The sequence below is a fragment of the Hyperoodon ampullatus genome (genome assembly GCF_949752795.1).
Source record: "Hyperoodon ampullatus genome assembly, chromosome: 4".
Taxonomy (NCBI): Eukaryota; Metazoa; Chordata; class Mammalia; order Artiodactyla; family Ziphiidae; genus Hyperoodon; species Hyperoodon ampullatus.
In genome coordinates this window covers 37,685,829-37,702,551 of record NC_136917.1, presented here as the reverse complement: position 1 = coordinate 37,702,551, position 16,723 = coordinate 37,685,829, and the positions used below count along the sequence as shown (strand labels likewise).

The 16,723-nt window shown below is 61.5% G+C and overlaps 2 protein-coding genes across 5 annotated transcripts; one reads left to right on the top strand and one right to left on the bottom strand.

The window, feature by feature from the left end:
* Positions 1-299: 299 nt before the first annotated feature.
* ANO8 (anoctamin 8) lies at positions 300-9,939 on the bottom strand (the record flags this gene model as incomplete). The annotated part of the gene is made up of 18 exons (XM_079703455.1): positions 300-709; positions 1,545-2,220; positions 3,106-3,216; positions 3,298-3,429; positions 3,531-3,722; positions 3,972-4,787; positions 5,518-5,592; positions 5,695-5,750; positions 5,876-6,002; positions 6,117-6,269; positions 6,598-6,759; positions 6,857-6,984; positions 7,065-7,181; positions 8,190-8,286; positions 8,367-8,505; positions 8,688-8,820; positions 8,947-9,057; positions 9,834-9,939. 18 exons carry the CDS (start codon positions 9,937-9,939, stop codon positions 300-302), a joined length of 3,741 nt encoding a protein of 1,246 aa, XP_079559581.1.
* A 1,636-nt stretch (positions 9,940-11,575) lies between these two features.
* GTPBP3 (GTP binding protein 3, mitochondrial) lies at positions 11,576-15,259 on the top strand (the record flags this gene model as incomplete). Of its 4 annotated transcripts, none has more annotated exons than XM_079702806.1 (9): positions 11,576-11,796; positions 12,214-12,467; positions 12,577-12,663; positions 12,754-12,956; positions 13,128-13,200; positions 13,295-13,438; positions 13,647-13,812; positions 14,045-14,320; positions 14,493-15,259. In XM_079702806.1, 9 exons carry the CDS (start codon positions 11,576-11,578, stop codon positions 14,716-14,718), a joined length of 1,650 nt encoding a protein of 549 aa, XP_079558932.1. In that variant the 3' UTR covers positions 14,719-15,259. The 4 variants fall into 4 exon arrangements, with proteins under 4 accessions (XP_079558932.1, XP_079558933.1, XP_079558935.1 ...); XM_079702807.1 differs by lacking the exon at positions 11,576-11,796 and adding an exon at positions 11,804-11,871; XM_079702809.1 differs by lacking the exon at positions 11,576-11,796 and adding an exon at positions 11,819-11,871 and having other exon boundaries at positions 12,220-12,467; positions 14,108-14,320.
* Positions 15,260-16,723: the final 1,464 nt, after the last annotated feature.

Below are 16,723 nucleotides of genomic sequence, written 5' to 3'. Positions count from 1 at the left end.
AATATACTTTTTATTGCATTTCTGCCGTTTTACAAAAATATGACAAAATAAATTAAAAACAAATAAATAATCGCCTATTCTGTGTGTGTTTTCTGTTGTTTTGGGGGGGTTTCCTTTCCTTTCCCCCCATCCTGGTCGAAAGGAAAACGGCAGATAGAGGGGCCCCAGGCCCCCGGCCCTGACCCAGGAGGGGGCAGCCAATACTGGGATACACCGACAGCAGCGTTTTCTGGGTGGCGGCTGCCGACCCGTCCGTGATTGATATTGCATATGAAAACAGGAAGGCAGGGCGGGCGGAGCTAATGCCAGCCGCTGGGCCAGCACACGGCCTGGGGACTGGGACTGGGACTGGAGCTGGGGCTGGGCGACGGTGCCGGGGGCTCCGGGGGCTCGGAGGTGGGAGGCAGCGGCGGCGGCGGGAGGCTGTAGAAGCTGGCGTCCACCGGCAGGACGCCAGCTGCCGGGGCGGGCAGGGGCCCGGCGAGGGCGCAGGGCGGACACTCGGCGGCGGCGGCGGCGGCGCCAGGGGCCTGGCGGGGGGTGGCGCCCTCGCCCCCGCAACCCCACGGCCCGTCCCACTGCCAGCAGCCGGCGGGTGGCGTCGGGGGCCGGGGTAGCGGTGTTGGCGGCGGCGGCGGCGGCGGCGGCGCAGGGCTCCGGCTGTGGCGGGTGCGGAGGGCCGGGGCGCCCACAGGGGCCGGCGCTGTCCCTGCGGAGGCGAGAGGGGCCGTTCCGGGGAGATGCCGGCCCCGCCGCTGGACCCCGCTGGGGACCCTACCCGCGCTCCCTCCGGGTTTTCAGGCACATGGAGGGCCTTATTGCTTCTGATCAGTGACAAGGGGTGGGCTTCTTCGTGTGCATCCCCCGCCTCTGGGCATTGGGCCCCTCCCCCTCACGGAGAGGGCACGGTCTGAGGAAGTCCCTCTGACTTCTGACCTATATCCCTGGTGCTACAGCTGCCACCTCTTGGGCTCCCTGGGATGGGCTGCTGGACTCCGGGCTGGGACAGGGTGGCGGGGGCGGCAGTGAGGGCTGTGGCTCTGCTCAGCACACGTGTGGCTGCAGCCCTGAACTCCCTGGGTGGGCAGCCTGAGCTCCACCTTCCAGGAAGGCCACCTCGAACAGCTGAGCTGCAGGGTGGGGACTTGCATAGAGGCCTGGGGGTCCAGTGCCCCCAGAGTGAGCTGGGTGTAGGGTCTCATGGGGGGCAGGAGAGGCTGGGCCAGGTGGTGAAGGGGCCTCCCTCATCTCTCCTGGCACTGGAGCATGGCAGGCCGTGCGAGAGGCACTGGGACGAGGGGCTTTGGCATCCCTCCCCAGGGGTGAGGAGGGTCAGGCACAGGGCTCCAGGCTCTCCGGGGTCCCGGAAAGATTGGGTAGGCTTTGACCAAGAGGCTCCATATACCACATACCCAGGTCCCCAACCGGTACCGGGAGACTGGGCCTCCTCTGTCCCCTTCAGCCCCTCTCCCCAGGCCTGGACACCCCACCCCTATCCCCAAAGCCCGGCCCGGAGTCCCCACCCCCGAGTTAAAGCTTGTGACCTGAGCCTTCCTCTTCGGGCCGGGGTGTGTCCGGCTCCTCAGCTGCGGCCTCGTCTGCCGGCCCACTCCGCTGGGCTCGGCTACCACCACTGCCACCGCTGGGGGTCCCGTCCTGCCGGGCCTGCCCGCCCGCCCCGTTGGACCCGGCCTCAGCCCGGGCCCCGCCGAAGGGAAAGAGCTTGCTGGCGTGGAAGGCCTTGGGCGGCGAGTGGCTACGCTCTGGGTCCCGCCGGGTCTCGGGCGACTTGAGGAATTTGAAGCTGAGGAAGGCCGGCAGGCGGGTGTCACTGCCTGTGGGAGACGGGGCAGGGGGCGGCCGGGCAGTGAGGTTGGCCCCCGCGCCGGCCAGCGAGGATGCAGCCCCGGACGACAGGAACTTGCCCTGCAGTGGGATGATCTGCTTCAGCTTCATGACGTTGTTAGGTGCCAGCAGGGACCCCGGGCGCTTGGGCCGCTCCGGCCCATGGCCTCCTGCCGCCCCACTGCCCTTGGCCTTGGCCGAGGCCTTCTCTGGGGCAGCAGGGTCCAACCCGGAGCCCTCAGGCCGAGCTTCCTCCCGGCCACTGGCGTCACGCTCCCTGCGGGCATGATGTTCCGCGTGGCGCTGGCGCTCCTCCTCTTCCCGCCTCCGCCGCTGCTGCTGCTGGTAGCGGTGCTGGGCCTGGCGCTCATGTCTCTGCGGGCAGAACGGAGCCATTATGGGGACACTGGGAAGAGCAGGCGGGCGAGCAGGTACCAACCCAGGCCCGGGCCCATGCCGGCGCTCTCCTGCGGAAGTGGGGAGAGATCCGAACGCTTCTTGGGTACCAGCTGCATCCCTGGACCCACCCTGGGGCTCTCTGCAGAAGTGGGGAGAGATCTAAACACTTTTGGGGCACCAACTGCATCCCTGGACCCATGCCGGTGCTTTCTGAGGCCTGAGAAGAGAACGAACATTTGCTGGCCACCACCTCTGTCCCTGATCCCCTGCCAGACACCATCTTAGGAATTGGGAGAGTGTAAAGAAATATTGGGCCTCAGTGGTTCCCTGCTTTCTGGAGAACTGGTGAGAGACAGAGCTGTGACTGCCCCATCCAGTGGCCGGTAGCCACACACGGCTTTGTCAATTCAAATAACTGAAAAAAAGTCTGTTTCTCAGTGGCACCAGCCCCGTTTCAAGTGCTCATTGGTCATCTGTAGTGAGGGGCTACATGGGCAGCACGGATATAGAATGTTTCCATCATGGTGGAGAGCTCCATTGGTTGGCGCCAGTGAGCTCCCTGGCCTTCTCTGCAGCTTTCTGAGGAATGCGGCAGAGGCTTGGGCTTCTAGGAAGCATCAGCTGTGTCTCTGGCCCCAAACAGGGCAACGCTGGGCAAGCTGGTGGATGACAGTTCGTGAGTGCCAACCTGGTGCTGGATGCCACCAGGATCCCAGAGGGGACCGGGCCCCTTTGGAATGCTAATTATTACACCAGGCTCTGAACACCCACCCTCCTGCTAAGGACTGGACGGCCAGCCAGGCTAGGTGGAGAAGCCCCAAGGAGCAGAGACGTAAAGCGCACTGACCCCGGCCCACATACCTTGAAGGCCTCCCGGCGCTGGTACTCCAGCTTGGCCATCTCCTCAGCCACCCAGCCTGGGATGTCGGGGATGGCCACGTGGATGAGGTACTTGAGAAGCAGAGCGAAGTGCTGAGGTGACAGAGGAGGAGGCTGCAGGCACGAGGACACCCACCCGCCGCCTGGCTCCCCCAACCCGGCCGCCAGCCCCACCTCAAGCACCACCACGGACACGATGGCCGCCTCGGGGCTGAGCCAGGGGAAGAGGCGCTGCAGCTGCCCACACTGGCCAATTAGATAGCAGTTGACTACGATTGCCAGGACGCCCATGACCTCCATCACCTTCTGCAGGGGGACAGGCGGGCTCAGGGGGGGCCCGGCCACCCTCCCCAGCACCCGCTCCTCCTTGGTGCACCCCGGCTCGGGGCCCTCAGCCCTCCCCCCACCTGCCACTGGCCAATGCTCTCCACCCGCTGCCCAAAGGGCCGCTGCAGCCCCGTGCACAGCTTGAGGGCGTCACTGCGGATCTCGATGAGGTTGTTGATGAGGGCGCAGAGGGCAGCCAGGGGGAAGGCAGACGAGAAGAGCACGACGTAGCCAAACTGCACGAACATCTCCTGGTAGTCCTGGAACGTGTCCTGTGGGCGGGCACCTGGGTGGGGCCTAGGGCTCTCCTTCAGCCCAGGACACCTCCTCCCTCAGACCACCTTCCTCTCCTCAAGCCCACTCCCCAGATTATTCTGCATGGACCCAGAACTCCCCATCGGGCAAGTTCCTGACCACACGAAGGGTCCCGTTATTCCTTCCCATCACCCCCAGGCCCTCCACCTCACTGTGTGCTGCGCCCCTCGGAGGGCCCGGCCCCTGCCCTCAGGCGTCCTCCTCACCTCATATTTCTTCATACAGCTCTCGAGCTCGGCCTGGGTGAGCTGGGCCGAGTGTTCCTCCTCGGGTGGGTCGATCCAAGATGACCGGTTCTGCCGCCGCTGCTTCCGGGCTGAGTCACCCAAGCCCGGCTCTGGGTCTGGGCCCCCATCAGGGCCCTGGTCGCGGCCCTCGCCTCTGGCCCGGCGGAGCAGGACAGCCGGGGGCTCCCGTTCAGGGCTGCTGGGAGCCCCCTCGGCCTCATCGTCCTCCTCGGCCAGCGTGAACACACCAGCTTCCAGCCCCTTCTCCACCATGGTGGGGCTCCCCTCCTCCAGGAGGGCCTCCGGGCTTGGGCCCAGCCGCCGCCGCCCAGCCCCCCGCTCAGCAAAGCTGACCTTCTTCAGCCGAAGCCCGCAGTCTAGGAGGCCACCCTCCTCGCCTTCCTCCTCCTCCTCCTCCTCCTCCTCTTCGTCCTCCTCCTCCTCCTCGTCCTCCTCCTCCTCCCTGCCCCCCCGAGGCCCGTCCCCCACCTCCCCACCTTCCCCTGCTGGCCGACGCTCTATTGTGGCTTCCTCCTCCTCCTCAGGTGCCCCGCAGGCCCCACTGAGACACCTGCGGCCCCCCCCACCACTGCTGCCATCGACACCCTCTTCAGCCTGGGGTTCGAGGTGGCGTGCAGGGCGCCGGAGGCTCAGTAGGCCAAGCAGGGCACGGGCCAGCTCCCAGGCAGCCCGCAGGCCAAGCTCGCCACGGCCCAGCCGCCGGTACAGGTGCGGCTGCAAGACCTCTCGAACATTCTGGAGGAACTGGCGGGTGATCAGCAGAGTGGCCAGCATCTGGGGGCAGGAAGGGGGTGGAGAGAGGCCACGTGGGGGGTGGGCGGGGCTCTGGGCACCGGGACAGGCTGCGGGGACTGGGCACCCGCCCTCCCGAAACACGCTTCCAGACACACTCTGAACCCAATTTGGATGTCCCTGGACACAGAGGCAACCCCAAACCGCAGCTGGGCAGGTCACAGCGCTCCTAGCCAATCTCCTGGGCAGGCAATGGCTTCCCTGCTTGCAGCACCGCCCAGGAGCTCGCTCAGCTGGTGCCCAGGGCCTCTGGGGGCTCCTGCCACCTGAACCCCGTCAGCGGAAGCCCATCCCCTCAGAGCATGCACCCTCGGCTTGGTGTGAGGCCCCCAGCACAGCCACACTGCCCACCCCGGCGAGGCCCCGAGGGCTCGCCACCTGCCAGTACTTTGGCCCGGGCCACGAGCAGGAGGCCCCGGAGGGAGAGGAGGAGCAGGCGGAACCGCAGGGCCACGAGCGGGACCAGCACCGCCCAAAGCTGCCGCTCGAGGCTCTGGGACAGGGACAGGACGATCAGGAGCTGTGGAGGGACCGACGGACAGGTGGACAGACAGATGGCGGGGCGACAGGTAGAGAGAGGACACACAGACGGACAGAGAGGAGAGAAGGATGGAGGGGGGGGAGGGGCTGGAGAGCCCATGGACCCGTTGGGCCAGGTCTGGCCCCCCCCAGTGGCTGCCATGGGGGCCACTGCTTCAGGCCGGGGTCTTACCTCTTTCAGGCGCTCCATGTCCTTGAGGTAGAAGCCAATGTAGAAGAGGCTCAGGTATGAGTTGACGAATTGGAACTGTGGGAAGCAGGCAGGTGGGCGGTCACCCTGTCACCTCTGTCCCAGGAGCTCCCGTGTGTCCCCTGCAGAACCCCTGCCTGCCTGCTGGCCACCACTCACCAGGACAACCTTGATGATGAGGTGCTTCTCGTAGGCGCTCTCCAGCCGGTAGTTCTCTGGGGGCCGAGGAGGCGAGTGAGGGGGGCGCCCAGACCGTCATGGGCGGCAGGCACACCCCGCAGGGCAGTGGGGCCCTTCCTCCTGGGGGGTGGGCAGTGGGACCTCCCCTCGCAGGGCATACCCATGTCGTTGAGCCAGACGGCCAGCTTCTTGTAGCCCTCGGCGCTTGCACTGACCAGCAGGGCCAGCATGACTTTGGGCAGGAAGCGGGCGAGACGGGGCAGCCCCTTCACACTCAGCACCAGCTCCTGCAGGGGCAGGGCGTTCACAGGTCACCCCGGCAGCTGGGCTCAGCTCACAGCACACCTGGACAGGTGGCCGCCAGGTCTGGGCCAAGGCCAGGGCTAGGGGCTGGAGGTCACCTGCAGCTGGAAGCAGCCGAGCATGAGCAGGAACACACAGGCCAGGCAGGTGAGGCACAAGGGGAGACTCACAAGCAGCTGGAAAAGCAGCCGCTTCCAGGGCGGGTAGTAGAACTCCTCGGCCCGAGTCACGGGGCTGATGCGCCGCACGCCCTGGCAGAGAGTGGGGGCCCGGCCCAACATGAGATCAGAGGGGCTGCCTCTGCCCTGCACCCTTCCCGACCCTTCGACCTCAGTGTCTCTTTGTCATGCTTTGCTACTGCGGTGCCCCCGCCTAATGCACCCTTTCCAGCCCCTCAAAGCCAATTTCCCACCCCTCTCCCTTCGGGCATGGAGAGTCCCCTACTTGGCATACCATCTCGGATGCTGCAGCCCTACTTCACCCCTCCCTGTGTTCTTGCAATGCTCCTCGCCCAGTGTTTTCTCTTTTTTTTTTTACCCCATTCTCGAGGTCCCTGGACTCAGATCCCCCCTGACTGACCCTGAACTGGGGCCGTGGCTCCTCCACAGCTTCCCCGGGTGAGTCCAGCGTCCCCCACTTGTAGGCCAGCTCTGCTCCCCTCCGTTTCCACTCCTCCAAGAAGAGCGTTGACCAGACCACGTTGAAGAGGGCAAAGACCACGCAGGATACATCCCGGCTTGTCTGGGGGTGGCAGAGGAGGGCTGAAATGTTGGCTGGCCCAGTCCAGGGAGGAAGGTGTCTTGGGTGTCCCAGCCCCTGTGCAGTCCACACCCGGCACCTGATCAGCCTCTGTGAATGTGTACAGGACAGAGCCGAAGACTGCCGGGTACACCATTGCCGATGTGTAGAAACCCAGCCAGGCGAAGTACATGGCAATCTTCACGCCAAAGTAGTCGCAGATCTCATCTGCCAGGGACAGGGGTGTCCCAGTCAGCCCTGACTGCCTCCTGGGACCCCCACCCCCACCCCCCCGGCCGGGACCACACCTAGAGGCTGGTTTTCACACACAGCCTGCACCCATGACTTCATGAGGCGGTTCAGGATGCGCTGCTCGTGGACTGGGAACACCTGCTGGATGATCCCGCGGGCCGCCAGTTCAGGGACTGTTGGGGGACAAGAACCCTTCTGCCTGTGCTGGGCCTGGCCAGCCCCCCTCGGCTGAAACCCAAGTCATAGCTTTTTGCCTGCTCTTTGCTCTTAAACTCGCAGAGGCTCTTCCCAGGAGAGGAGTTCTTGGTGGAAGGATCCGGTTCTCCCTCAAAATTTGGGAGGTGCAGGGGCAGGTGGGGAAGGGTGCAGGGAACCTGAGAGGGTGGGATCCCTGTGGGGAATCACTTTTTTTTCTTTTTTTTTTTCTGTCCACACCGCACAGCTTGCGGGATCTTAGTTCCCCGACCAGGGATCGAACCCGGGCTCCCTGCAGTGGAAGTGTGGAGTCCTAACCACTGGACCACCAGGGAATTTCTCTGAACCACTTTTTTTTTTTTTTTTTTTTGCGGTACGCGGGCCTTTCACTGTTGAGGCCTCTCCCGTTGCAGAGCACAGGCTCCGGACGCGCAGGCTCAGCGGCCATGGCTCACGGGCCCAGCCGCTCCGCGGCATGTGGGATCTTCCCGGACCGGGGCACGAACCTGTGTCCCCTGCATCGGCAGGCGGACTCTCAACCACTGCGCCACCAGGGAAGCCCTGAACCACTTTTTAAAATAGAGCTATTTGGCCTCAGCTCATTGCTCCAAATGTCTGAGGAATGGTGCAAAGCTGGCATTAGAAGGTGAACTTGCAGCGGCTGGTTTCCTGGAGGGGAAACTGAGGCCCAGGGCTGCACCACACGGTACGTGGAGTGCTGTCCATGGTCCTGCCCCTACCTTATCCCAGACCCAGAGAAGGATTTCTCCCGGATCTGCCTCCGAGGGGACAAGCCCCACCCCTTTGCTGAGGCCACACCCCTTCAGCTCATTGATTGATCTCCAGGCCCCGCCCAACTCTTCAGTAGCCCCTGATTGGTTGCATCTAGGCCTCCCTTTCCTAACGCTCCTACTTTGATAGCTGTCCTCTAAGAGCCCCAGCCAACTCCCCACATATGATTGGACGGTTGGGACCGCCTCACTCACTGATTGGCTGGTCCTCCAGAAAGCGCACATTGTGCAGTGCCTCTCCCTGCTTGGCACGGAGGTTCTGCAGCCAGAAGCGGATGATGCTCTGGCGCTCCTGCAGGGGACAGGGCGTGAGCACAGGGAGCAGCCGCCCACGGGCTAGGAATGTGCGCTGGGGGCCAGAGCCGGCCGCACCTGGGAGGTGAAGAAGCGCAGCTCACTCTCCACATTCTCGTAGATGAAGTCCTCCTCGCAGGAGAAGCCGCGGGTGCCCCCGCCAAACTCAGTCTTCACTGCTTTGCGCAGACCCAGCTCGTCGGCCCCTCTGAGTAGGCTGCGGGAAGGGCAGGGGAGGTGGGATCACGGGGAGACCCTGGCTCACCATCCTGGAACTAGGGATGGTGTACCTGGTGGCCGTCAGGGACAAATGCAGGGTGGCTGGACCTCGCAGTTGGTGCTTGGAAGGGCGGGGAGCTGAGTAGCGGGGTCAGCGAGAGGCCAGGGACAGGGACTCGCCTCTCATACGTGGCGGTGACAAAGAAGGCGTAGGCACGCGTGTGGCGATGGTGGCGGACTTGCACGATGAGCTCGGGGATGCCCACGCGGATGTGGTTCAGCAGCCATAGCAGCGTGTGGTCATCGGTTGTGTCTGCCAAGGGGCACAGGGACCGATAGCTCTTGCCACGGGTGGTCCAAGGCCTCCTGCAGACTCCTACTCAGGGGAGCCCAGCTCAAGGGAGCTCACTCTGGACCCTGGGGGAATGGACACAGGTACCTGGGAAGGTCATTAACACGTCGCAGTTCTCTGTGGGCACCGTCTTCATCCATGCCTTGTGGGACACCAGGTACCGACCCACCTGCAGGAGCCGCTTCCCAAAAAGCTTATCTGGGGAGCAGGCAGGGCAGGCTGGGGTCAGGCCATTCCTGGATCAGAACCCTGGCCTCCAGTCTTGGTCCCTCCAGCCCTTGCCCCCGATCACACACTTGCCAGGGCTCCTCGGCTCTCAGCTTGGCATTCAAGGTGCTGCGAGCTCTGGCCTTGGGTTGTTTCCTTCCCTCCACGTCCTTGCACCAGCCAGGCCCTTCTCCAGGAATGCCCTTCCCCCAGGTCCTCCGTTACAAATCTTACTCATTCTCTCATTCTCGAGGCCCAGCTCCGCCTCCAAAACCACAATCGATGGGGCGCTCACTAGCAGATCTGAGCGCCTCACCACATTATGTCAGTGCGTCCTCATAGCTGGGCGCGGTTCTTACCCCCATTTCACAGGCGAGGAAACTGAGGCCCAGAGCATTTAAGTCACGCGCCCAAGGTCACACAGTCGAGCAGGGATTCGAACCCAGGACTGTACGATTCTGTAGCCTCTGTGGAGAGGCTCTCTCAAGCGCATCACTGCTCGGCAGCGATCCGGTAGCCCAAGGGGTGACTGCGCTCAGCCCCGGGCTGGGGTTCTAGGAGGGGCGTGTCGTTGTCTCTGCGCTGGGAGCCCCCACCCGCTGCACCGTCCCAGCCGCGCCCGCCCGGCCGCAGCCGCAGTGCCGGAGGAGCGGGCCCCTCGACTGGACTCCAGACCGGGACCGCTGACTCCAATCCCCTCCCCGTACAGCCGCCGCGAACACCCCAGGCACCTGCCACCCTGTCAGATCCAGGCACTGCACACATACCCAGAACTCCGGACGCCGGGGCTGCAGGCTCGCCGTCCGGCGGGGGCCTCTTGCCACGCTCACCCTCCAGGGACGTGCCCCCGGCGCCGGAGGCAGCTTCGGCCATTGCGAGGGCAGGTCAGGTCAGGGGCTGCGGGCGGCTCAGGCGCTGGGGGACCGCGGGCTCATGGGGCGGGTGCAGCCACGGAGCGCGCCAGAGGAGGAGACAAAGGCCGCGCCCGCCCGCGCCGGCCGCCGTCCCCGCGTGCCCGAGCGCTGCTTCTCGTCCCCGCCCGCGCCGAACCTCGATTCTCCTTCCCGGCCCCGGGCGCGTCTTTCTCTGGTTCTCGACTCCGCCCGTGTTGTTTTCTGGGTTTCGTTCTCGCCCGCCCACTTCGCTCTCTGGTGCTCGTCCCCGCCCGCACCGAACGTGCGTTCTCTTCCCGGTCCCCTCCCGCCCCGGGCCTGGATTCTCCGCTTCGGAGCCTTAGTTTCGCCACCGGTTTGGAATCTGAGATGGGTGTGGGAGATTCCTGGTAGCAATAACTTTAACCACCACAGAAAGGATGAGAATAAATATATCAGGTTGAGAATAAATATATCGTGCCTTATGGCCTTAGCACATGCTGTTTAGCTACCTAGGTCACTCTTCACGCCCTCTTTGTCCAGTTAAGCCCTGCACCCTTCAGGATGTAACGTCCTCGGGGAGGACCCAATAGAGTTATCAAGTTTAGCAAATAAAAATACAGTCCTCCTAGTTAAATGTGAATTTCAGATAAATGAATAAAATTTTAGTATATCCCAAATATTGTATGGGACATAGTTATACTAAAACGTTACTCCTTGTTTATCTGAAATCTACATTTAACTGGGTGCCCTGTATTTTGCCTGTCACCCGGACCCCCTGACCATCCTGTGTAGCCTCCTCCGTTAGACTGACAGGCCAGCGAGGGCAGGGACCCAGACTGATTCTTAGTGGTCACACGGTAGGAGTTTGATGTATACTTTTGACAGATGGAACAACTCGGAGACTGCGAATGTCATCATTCGCCCGTCTTTTACAAATGAAAAAATTGAGCAGGGCGAGGTGTGAGGTCATTAGAACTGTGTCCTGTTCCCGTCTACCCGAAGTACAGGCGGGCTGCCCGCTCTCTCCGTCCAAGAACCAGAAAATTAGCCGCGAGAAAACACCCCCGGAGACCCCGCCCATCTGGTGCCTGGAATTCCACCATCTGCGCTTTATTTCGCGAGCCGGCGCTGTCCTGGGTTAACCTGAAAGTAATCTTTGAGACTCCCCTTTCTGGCTTTCGGGGAGCCAGAGACAGAGCGGACACTCAACTCTGCAGGAACAGACCTGGGCCAGAGTAGCCCAGAAGGGAAAGAAGACTGTGCTGGGGGTCCTTGGGAGGTTTCCTGGCGGAGGGGGACCTTGGAGCTAGGCACTGAGGCAGAGTTTGTCAAATGAAGAAGGGCATCCGAGGCCGAGGGTACGGCGGGAGGGAAAGATGGGGAGGGGCGAGAAACTGTAGAGTTACGAGAAAACAAGTAGAAGTCTTCCCAGAAATTTTGACAAGATTTTCCCAGGGCCAATGCGTAGGTTCCCCGGAACTCATCACTCCCGCCACTGAGATGCTCTTGCTTCGACTCAAACACTCGCCTCTCTATAATTCCCACTGCTCTATGCCAAGCCCTGTCCTTACTTCCACCTCTCACTTCCGGTATCTAGGATCCCGGCCGCTCTAGGATCCTAAAAATTCTGTCTAATGTTGCCGGTGGAACACCCTTTCGCTGCACCCCTGCGTGCGAGCCCCTTGCCTCTTTCCTTGTCATCAGCCAGTAGAAGCGAAGATCTTCAGTGGGTGGGCGGTACGTCTTCTAAGGGGCCCAATGGTAATCGAGAATCGTTGAGCGCTTTACCAGTCACGCCGCGGAGTGGGCGGGGCTTCCTGCCTGGACTTGCAGACTCCCCGGGCTGGGCGAGCAGGCGTGTCGCTGGTTGAGAATCCATGTGGCGGGAGCTGTGGACCCTGGTAGCCCGGGCGGCACGTGGGCCTCGCAGGTGGGGCGACCTGGGGAAGGGGTGTGACAGCGTAGGGCGCTACTTGGGCCCCAAACCCTCCCTCTGGGATCTGGGGGCGCAGTTCCCTGCGGCAGAACTACCTTTCCCCTTCTTCCAAGCCCCAATCTGTCCATCCCCCTGCCGCAGAGCCCACATCTGGGTCAACTTTTGCTCTCAGAGATCTCAATCCAGTCATCTTCCGGCCTCAGACCTTCCAGTCTGTCCATCCCCCAGCCGCAGAACTTCCACTTGGGTCAGCTCCCGACCATCGAGCCCACTATCCACCTGCCACTCTGACGGCAGAACTTCTCAGATGCACTGACTGATTCTCCTCCTCTCCAGTCCCAGACCGTGCACGCGCCAGGGCAGTGGCGCCCCGGCCCCCGGTTCCGGAGCCACTATCTTCGCGCTGAGCTCCGGCCAAGGCCGCTGCGGCATCTCGGTGATCCGAACCAGCGGCCCCGCCAGCGGCCAGGCCCTCCGGAGCCTCACAGCCCCCCGGGACTTACCCCCGTCCCGCAAAGCCTGCCTGCGCCTGCTTAGCGACCCCCGCTCTGGGGAGCCTTTGGACCGCGCGCTGGTGCTTTGGTTCCCGGGTGAGGGGCTCCAGATCCAGAACCGCGTGTAGCTCCGATGACCCAGCTTCCTCCTTCCAGGCGTTGCCCAGGCTGTATCCTCCTGACACCTATCTCCTCAACATACTAGGTCCCCAGAGTTTCACGGGTGAGGATTGCGCGGAGTTCCACGTGCATGGAGGCCAGGCTGTGGTGAGTGGTGTCCTGCAGGCCCTGGGTGAGTCTGCAGCCTTGGGTTTGAGGTATGGCTATGTCGGTGGGCCTAGGTAGGGACCAGGGGGGCTCAGGACCCTGGACCTTCCCGTAGGCAGTGTGCCAGGGCTGCGGCCTGCGGAGGCAGGCGAGTTCACCAGGAGGGCGTTCGCCCACGGGAAGCTGAGCCTGACCGAGGTGGAGGGGCTGGCGGATCTGATCCATGCAGAAACCGAGGCACAGCGGCGACAGGCCCTGAGGCAGCTAGATGGGGAGCTGAGCCATCTCTGCCGCGGCTGGGCCGAGACCCTCACTAAGGCAAGTACACCATTCGCTCATACCTTGCCTCAGAGACCCTACCTAACCATCTCCTATATTAGCGCTTCCTGTCTATGAGCCTCCAATCTGACCCTTTATGTCGGGCTGGACCTGGGCACATTGAGGGGTAGGTTTCTGTGTGATCACACTATCCACCCCTCCCTCCCTCAGGCTCTGGCCCACGTGGAGGCCTATATCGATTTTGGTGAGGATGACAACCTGGAGGAGGGCGTCCTGGATCGAGGTGGGTCTGCCTGTTTGGGGGGTGGGAGGTGGGGACATCTGGCATCTCAGCCCCCAGAGGCCTCCGTACTCCCTCTCCTTTCCTCCATCCACAGCTGACAGTGAAGTGCGGGAGCTGGAGGTGGCACTGGGCGCACATCTTCGAGATGCCAGGCGCGGACAGAGGCTCCGCTCAGGGGTTCATGTAGTGGTTGCGGGACCTCCCAACGCCGGCAAGAGCAGCCTAGTGAACCTGCTCAGTGCGTGGTCAGGGGGCGGGGCCCAGGGCAGGGGGCTAGGAGCGGGCGGGGTGGGGGTGGGTGGCTACCGAGCTTTCAGGGATGGGGAAGGGGCCAGGAAGGTCGAAGAAAAGGTCCAGCCCGGGGGTGGGGGTGGGGTGGGGGTGGAGCCTTGGGGGAGGGGCTCCCTCATCTCCACTCCGCCTCCTTCCTCTGACCCCACCCCCAGGCCGGAAACCTGTGTCCATCGTGTCCCCGGAGCCGGGGACCACCCGAGATGTGCTGGAGACCCCCGTGGACCTGGCCGGGTTCCCGGCGCTGCTGAGCGACACGGCGGGGTTGCGGGAGGGCGTGGGGCCTGTGGAGCAGGAGGGCGTGCGGCGCGCCCAAAAAAGGTGGGCAGGCAGGGCGGTGGGAGGGGGAAACGGGGCCCTTCCGCTGCTGTTTCAACCGGTTGCATTTATTTTTCATTCTTCGTTAATGAGGAAAGGCTACTAAGCCCCATTAAGCGGGGACCCAGCTATTTGGGGAGGGCAGCTTTTTAAGTTCGGCTTCTGCCCCTGCCCCTGCCCAGTGCTCCTAATTGCTCAACTCTGAGGTCCACGCTCCGTTTTCCCGCTTCCCCAGGCTGGAGCAGGCTGACCTCATCCTGGCCGTGCTGGATGCTTCTGACCTGGCCTCTCCGTCCAGCTGCAACTTCCTGGACACCGTTGTCATCCCTGCAGGAGCCGGGAGCCCAAATGGGTGCAGCCAGCGCCTCCTGCTGGTGCTGAATAAGTCAGACCTGCTGCCAGGGGGCCCAGATCCCAGTCCTGACCTGCCCCCTCACCTGTTGCTGTCCTGCCTGACTGGCGAGGGGCTGGATGGCCTCCTGGAAGCGCTGAGGAAGGAGCTGGCTGCATTGTGAGCCCCCCTTGCCTACTGGGCAACCTCCCTCTGTCCAAGTTCAGGGGCTGAGCCACTGGCTTTGGGCACGAACCTACCCTGCCAACTCAGTTTTTGTATCTAAAAAATGGGTATGATTATCCCCTCCCCTTTGAATGTTGAGAGAGACCCCATCCTTTGTCCCTTCCAGGTGTGGGGAGCCATCCACAGGCCCACCACTTCTGACACGGGCGAGGCACCAGCATCACCTCCAGGGCTGCCTGGATGCCCTTGGCCACTACAAGCAGGCGAAAGACTTAGCCCTGGCGGCCGAAGCACTTCGGGTCGCCCGAGGGCACCTGACCCGCATCACCGGTGGAGGGGGCACCGAGGAGATCCTGGATATCATCTTCCGAGACTTCTGCGTGGGCAAGTGAGGGGGCGGCCAAAGCTCAGACCCAGGCTGGGCGGACACCCAGAAGCCTTGAGGCATCTGGGAACAGCTTAGTCCAAGTGGGAGTCTCAGCCCCTAGGGGAAGAACTTGACCCCAAACGGTGAAGCCTCTATTGCTGGTTGTGACCAAGCTACAGCTGTCCAGATTCCCTAGCAGGGACTTTCTGGGGGTTCAGGCCCAGGAGTGGGGCTGAATGGAGGTCTCTTTTGGCACCTGATGCTGGGGGACTAGGAGTGGAGGGTTGGGATGGAGGTCAGAGGGTCTCAGGGGTCTTTGTTTCATAGTTTTTAATTTATTTTGCAAATACCAAAGGAATGTAAAAAATTCAGGTGATCCGGAAACGTTTAAACACCCCCTCCCTGGGGTCACGGCTTAACGTGTATACTTCCAGAACTTTCTCTGCATGTTTGCATACTTGTGACTGCACCTATAAAGTATGTTGTATCTTGTATTTTGTACACAAATCAGTGTTTATTGCTCTGCAAGCTGTCATTCCTTTTTGTAGTATTAATCTTGAAACTTTGCTCCTTTTTTTTTAATTTTAATTTTTAAATTTTATTTTATTTAATTCTTTTATAAGTTTATTTATTTATATTTTTGGCTACATTGGGTCTTCGTTGCTGCATGCAGTCTTTCTCTAGTTGTGGCAAGCAGGGGCTACTCTTCGTTGTGGTGCACGGCTTCTCACTGTGGTGGCTTCTCTTTTTTTTTTTTTTTTTTTGCGGTACGCAGGCCTCTCACTGTTGCGGCCTCTCCCGTTGCGGAGCACAGGCTCCGGACACGCAGGCTCAGCGGCCATGGCTCACAGGCCTAGCCACTCCGCGACATGTGGGATCTTCCCAGACCGGGGCACGAACCCGTGTCCCCTGCATCGGCAGGCGGACTCTCAACCACTGCGCCACCAGGGAAGCCCTGTGGTGGCTTCTCTTGTTGCGGAGCACAGGCTCGAGGCGCGCGGGCTTCAGTAGTTGTGGCGCGCAGGCTCTAGAGCACAGACTCAGTAGTTGTGGCGTGTGGGCTTAGTTGCTCCGCGGCATGTGGGATCTTCCCAGAGTAGGGCTTGAACCCGTGTCCCCTGCATTGACAGGCGGATTCTTAACCACTGCGCCGCCAGGGAAGCCCTTAATTTTTATTTATTTATTTATTTATGTATGTATTTATTTATTTTCTTTTTGGCTGTGCTGCATGGCATGTGGGGTCTTAGTTCCCCGACCAGGGATTGAACCCGCGCCCCCTGCACTGGAAGCACGGAGTCTTAACCACTGGACTGCCAGGGAAGTCCTGAAACTTTGCTTCTTTTATCTTCAAAGTGACTTGCAAAATCCCTACTTCCTTTTCATGCTTAGTCATTCATTCAGTGATTCATTCACTCATTCAGTGAATATTTACCAAGCACCTACTATGTGTTAGAATTGTACACATCATTTGATGGGATCTTCATAACAGCACAATGCAGTGGATATTTTGTTACAGTTTTATAGGTGAGGAAACTGAGGTTCAGAGAAGTAGTTAGTTGCTGGAGGTCCCCAGCTTGGGATTTGCACGTAGGTCTGTTCAAGTTCAATTTGAGTTCACTGCAGGCCTTCTGGGCGACAGGCCGTGTGTAGAGGGCTGGGATCATTGAGGGGAATAAACAGACATAACTCCTGCCCTTGTTAAAGAAGAGACACAGTTCCTTTTGGTGAGGTCTGATGGCTGCTGGGCAAACTTGCAATGAGGAGACCTGACCTGGTCAGGGGTGGACGTAAAGGCAGGCTGCCCTGCAGAGGTGGCATCTGCACCGACATCTGAAAGGTGAGAAGAAGGAAACCAGATGGGAGAGGCTAGCGAGAGCATCCCAGGCGGAGGGCACGGCACGTGCAAAGGCCCTGAGGTGGGAGCATCACGGTGTGTTCGAGGGACAGCAAGGTGGCTAGTGTGGCTGGAAGTAGAGTGATGAGGGCTAGAGAGGAGGGAGAAGAGGTCCAGGAGGAGAGGAAGATCCTGA